This window comes from Penaeus monodon, chromosome 4 (genome assembly GCF_015228065.2).
Source record: "Penaeus monodon isolate SGIC_2016 chromosome 4, NSTDA_Pmon_1, whole genome shotgun sequence".
NCBI lineage: Eukaryota > Metazoa > Arthropoda > Malacostraca > Decapoda > Penaeidae > Penaeus > Penaeus monodon.
Genome location: NC_051389.1, coordinates 44,509,775 through 44,514,774, shown reverse-complemented (window position 1 = coordinate 44,514,774; position 5,000 = coordinate 44,509,775). Strand labels below are relative to the sequence as shown.

Here is a 5,000-nt window from a genome sequence, read left to right as displayed (position 1 = left end):
TGCTATAGAGACTTGATGGAAGAGAGAATGAGAAAATAAGATGAGTTATGCTGTTTAAGGTAGAGAGAGATGATAGATAAAAGTGATAGATAGTAATAGATATGATGTAGATTAGGAATAGAGAGAGATGATGATGATGAGATGAGAGAAAATAAATGGTAGAGATTTAAGAGAGAGAGAGAGAGAGAGGAGAGAGAGAGAAACTAGAGAGAAGAGGAAGAAGATAGATGACAGATAGAAGATTAGAAGATAGAATAAAGATGAAGGTAGAAAAGCAGAATTAGATAAGATAGGAAGGATAATATATAATAGATATAAATATATAGATAGATAGATAGAATATATATATATATATATATATATAAAGACACAGACACGATAGATACATACAATAGATATGTAAGAGATAGATAAGATAGATAACATACTCAGAGAGAGAGATAGATCAATCGAAGAATATGAGAGAAGAAGAATGATTTCTACTGCTTTTCAACCCGAGTAGAAAACAGAGACTCGAAATCGACTCTTCTAGGTATGTTGATGCAAACTACTGATGGTTCCCTTAGTTACAGCAGGACTATGACAGGAACTTCGCAGCCAAAATTGCTGTAATAGGAATGACTTAGAATTGACTTTGATTGAATGAACTGAGAGATAATAAAATTGGTACCTTTATAATTATGTAAAAAAATGATGGGAGAATAGTAGCAGACGAAGGGTAGATGTAGTAGATAGATAGATAGATAGATAGATGAGATGATAGTAAGAGAAGAAAAAGATAGATAGATAGATAAACAGATAGATAGATAGATAGCAAATATATAAATTAGATGATGAGTAGATAGATGATGATGATAGTAGATAGAAGAGAGAGAGAGAGAGAGGAGAGAGAGAGAGACAGAGAGAGAGAGATAAGAGAGAGGAGAAGAGGAACGAGAGAGAGAGAGGAGAGAGGAGGGAGAGACGATGAGGAAAGAGAAGAAGTGAGAAGAGAGAGAGAAGAGGAGGAAGAAGGAAGAGAGATGAGAAAAAGAGGAGAGGAGAGAGAGAGGGAAGAGAAGAGGTAAGATTCAGAGATTCAGAGACAGATGAGAAGAAATTCAAGTTCAAGCAAGTGACTATACGAAATGCAAGTATGTATGCGCATACGTGAGTCTAAGCGCATGTCTGTTTGCCAGAGATCAGTCTTCGTAGGCTAAGATCACCAACGCGTGACAGAGCAGTGCCTGGAAGGGGAGGAATAGACAGCTCGTGCTCATCTCAAGATATCGCATTAATCACAAAGCGTCGAGCGAGTGCGGTTCTTCCGGGCGTTTAACGAGCATACGGTTTCAGTCACGTAAAAGGCAGTAGCACCCATGACTGCCGACGGAGGTATTAAACTACAAACAGGCGAGAAACAGTCTGTCGGTGGAAGAGATTAACGAGGTGCATATTTTCTCATTGTTTATGAGGAGTCTTTTCTGATGAGGAATGCAACTTCTAAGACGAATTAATCGATGATGCATTGTATTATGATTGTGACAGAATATAGATCTTTCTGTTTTTTTTATTCGCAGGTGTTATTAGTTAAGTTATCTGGAAAAAAAAGGTAGACCTGTGGTTCTCTAATTCGGGGAAATTATACTGACTATGGTAAATACTATATTTGCGAGACCACTGGTGCAGCGATGAGGGATGTTTGTAATCACGTTTGTACTTTTTTTCGAGAAGAATTTTGTATGTGAGAAGTATAAAATAAGGTGTGAATGGGAAAGAATAACATATATCTCCTACGCTGGAAATTATTAATTCTTAGTCATACCTTTTTCTAAAACACATGTAATTAGTAAAAAAAACAACAATTTATTTGGAAAATTAGTTTTACTGTGAAGGAGTGAAGGTTATCTACAGATAAAACAGCAAAATGTTTATGAACCATTGGAGTAGACGATGCAGTTTATAGAATGAATAAGGTAGACGCAGACTTTGCATTTGATGAGCGGGACTGGTAAACCAAGGATGCGCAAAGGTTATTGTTACGGCGTTTAGTGATTGTGAGAGAGTGGGAGAGCATTTACGGTAAATAACGGTAATCAAATGAGGACGCAGCAAAGGAGAAAATGATCTGAGAAAATGAAATAAAACTGTTTGGAGAACCGGAGTCATTTCCTACCTCCTCTAAGGACTGCAAAAGGAACGCCGGCATCGAACTGGCTGCCGCTTCTCCCACCGGCTGGCGACGTTAGTGAGGTAATGAGTCGCGCGTCCACGGCTCTCTGGATCATCTGGTAGAGGAAGATCCCGAAGGAGAGGTACACCAGCCCCGTCAGGATCGTTTCGAAGCCGAAGACGCTGGTGCTGAGGGCGCGCGGGAAGGGCGTTTCCTCCAGGGCGGAAGGAAGCTGCTCTTCCGCCGGACTGATTGGGGATCCTATGGGGAAAGGAGGTGCAAGGAAATGTAGATGTAAATATATACCTATACATACATGTATACATACAAGTATACATACACACATACATATACATACATACGTACATACATACATATATACATACACACACACACACAACATACATACATACATACATACATACATATATATATATATATATATATATATATATATATATATATATATATATATATATATATATATATATACATGTATATAAATTATATACATACACACACAAACACACACACACACATATGCATATATACATACATACATACATACATACATACATACACACATACACAAACACACACACACACACACACACACACACACACACACAAATGCATGCATATACATACATGCGCAGGTACAAAACACACACACACACACACACACACACACACACACACACACACACACACACACACACACACACACACACACACTTCTCTTCTCACAATCACACAAACATTCACACATATTTAAATACAGACACATTTATTTTTTTCTCCCTTTTTCTGCTTCTCTTTATCATCGCTCCTTACACGACTGCCAATTAATGCCCTGAACTAGCAATGACTGAATCAAACACTTCACAGGACCAGATACAACCGACCGACGTACCTGCAGCCAGTGCCACGCTGTTCAGTGCCAGCATCCCGGCTCCAAGGGCCAGGCCGGGGGGACTCCTAAGCATTGTCGCGAACCTTCTCTGCCGTCCTTCGCTGCGGGCTGCCGGTGGCGTCGGCAGGAGGGTCGGGGGCGCGGGGCGGACGGCACGCGGCGCTGACGAAGGAGGAGAGGTGGCAGGTGCAGAGGTGAATGGGGTGGAAAGGGTGGAAGAGGTAGAGAGCGTGGATGAGGAAGACGTAGGTGCAGTGAAGGATGTGGAGGAAGTGAAGGGGGTGGGTGGAGTGGAGAGTGTGGATGGGGTGGGTGGAGTGGAGAGTGTGGATGAGGTGGGTGGAGTGGAGAGTGTGGATGGGGTGGAGGTTGTAGACGATTGGGATGAAATGGGCCGTGTGGCTGAGGCTGAAGGGGGTGAGGGCGTGGACTGGGTGGAGGAAGTGGAAGATGTTGAAAGAGTAGGTGGAGTGGAGGCTACGGGAATAGTGGGTAAGGTGGAATGCATTGGTATATCAAATGAGGCTTTAGGTGCATCTAGATTATACAAAGTAGAAGTAGTAAACACAGTAGATGAAGTGGAGTATGCAGATGGGGTAGACAGTAGATCGGACAATGTAGAATGTAGACGAGCTTGAAAGCGTGGATGAACCAGGTCGATGTGTGGATGGAGTAGTCAAGGTGGAGGCATTAGCGAAGGAAGAGGAGAACGAAGAGAAGATGGACAGGAAAGGCGGCGCAAGAGACGCGGCTGGGGGAGAGGTCGACGAGGAAAAAGGGAAGTCTGAGGATTCCAAGTCTTCTGAAGTATCTGACATCGCCCGCGGAGCCGAGGCCGACGGAGGGACATCTGGGTCGTCTCGGGTCGCGAAGGAGAGGAGGAAGGAGGAATTCGATGTAGAGGAGGGAAGGAAGGAGGAAGAGGAATCCACGGCAGGGACGTCCAAAACAGAGGAACTAGCAGAAGTGCCATTTGCATGAGAGGTCGTCGTGGCAGGGGAGTTGGTCGAAGAAGGCAAGGTCGTCGAGGCAGGGAAGGTCGTCGAGGCAGGGAAGGTCGTCGAGGCAGGGAAGGTCGTCGAGGCAGGGGAAGTCGTGGTGGCAAGGGGAGTCGGAGGAGAGGGCGTAGGGGAAGAGGTCGAAGGGTACTTGGGCGTAGCAGAGAGGGCGGCGGCGGTGGGCATGAAGGGGTCCGTCAAACGGTGATTCCTGAGGAGGCGTACGTAACTCGCGCTGGTTTCTGTGTCCAAGCTGCGCTGCGCGGTGTCCTCAGGGATGTTCTCTTTGTGCTTCCTGAGGCGATCCTCTTCTGCCTGTTCAGGGAATCAAAGCACGGCACATCTGTAGCATTTGTTATACGAGGACGATAAAAAGGAAGACGCAATAAAAGATAACACTACAGGTTGAATATTCATGAGAAATTATTTAGCAATAATTACGACGACGAACATAATATATCAGTAATAACAAAACATAATGACAACAATGATAACAACAAAAGCATGCAGTGAACCCCTCGCTCACCTTAGCCCTCAGGTCATCCATCGTCATCCATCCCTCCATCCCGAACGTGGCTGCAGGTCTGTACTCGGAAGGGGGAGCGAGAGGTTGAGGCCTCGGAGACAAGGCCGGCGGGGGCGACGGAGGGAGCGGCAAAGGCCCTCTGTTCACTCCTTCAGGAGTTTCTTCTTGGGCGCTGCACTCGGCCGTGAGTATACTGTTGGGGAAAAGGATACACAGGATGAGCAGTATTTCAAAGGGAAAAGTGTATATATGAGATATACCTTTCTTTGATTGTGTATGCTTGAAAGGGAAATGCGCATGGTGAAATAGCTCACAAGTTTATGTAAGTCTATAAATATCACAGTTGGTTAGATTGTATATCGACAGGTAGGATAATAGATAAATATATACACAGACACAGACAAAGGCACA

At 44.1% G+C, this 5,000-nt stretch overlaps 2 protein-coding genes across 2 annotated transcripts in view; both read right to left on the bottom strand.

Annotated features, from left to right (window-relative positions):
* Positions 1-2,032: 2,032 nt before the first annotated feature.
* Positions 2,033-3,361, bottom strand: LOC119572259. Its single transcript, XM_037919261.1, has 2 exons — positions 3,066-3,361; positions 2,033-2,413 (listed from the first exon to the last, which is right to left on the bottom strand). Exons 1-2 carry the CDS (start codon positions 3,136-3,138, stop codon positions 2,145-2,147), a joined length of 342 nt encoding a protein of 113 aa, XP_037775189.1. The 5' UTR covers positions 3,139-3,361; the 3' UTR covers positions 2,033-2,144.
* The window catches only part of LOC119572258 (putative protein TPRXL), a 7,523-nt gene continuing 5,884 nt past the window's right edge, over positions 3,362-5,000 (bottom strand). Inside the window, exons 2-3 of the mRNA XM_037919260.1 lie at positions 4,590-4,782; positions 3,362-4,378 (exon numbers count right to left, since the gene is read on the bottom strand). Of these exons, the coding sequence (XP_037775188.1) occupies positions 3,608-4,378; positions 4,590-4,782 (964 nt within the window). The 3' untranslated portion in view covers positions 3,362-3,607. The remainder of the gene's footprint in view (positions 4,379-4,589; positions 4,783-5,000) is intronic.

What these genes read in the sequence shown, in the direction of transcription:
- LOC119572259 (XM_037919261.1), bottom strand. Translation starts at nt 3,138, where the DNA reads ATGCTTAGGAGTCCCCCCGGCCTGGCCCTTGGAGCCGGGATGCTGGCA. An exon ending in CAGCGTGGCACTGGCTGCAG is followed by an intron (nt 2,414 to 3,065) that starts GTACGTCGGTCG and finishes CTTTCCCCATAG; the next exon opens with GATCCCCAATCAGTCCGGCG.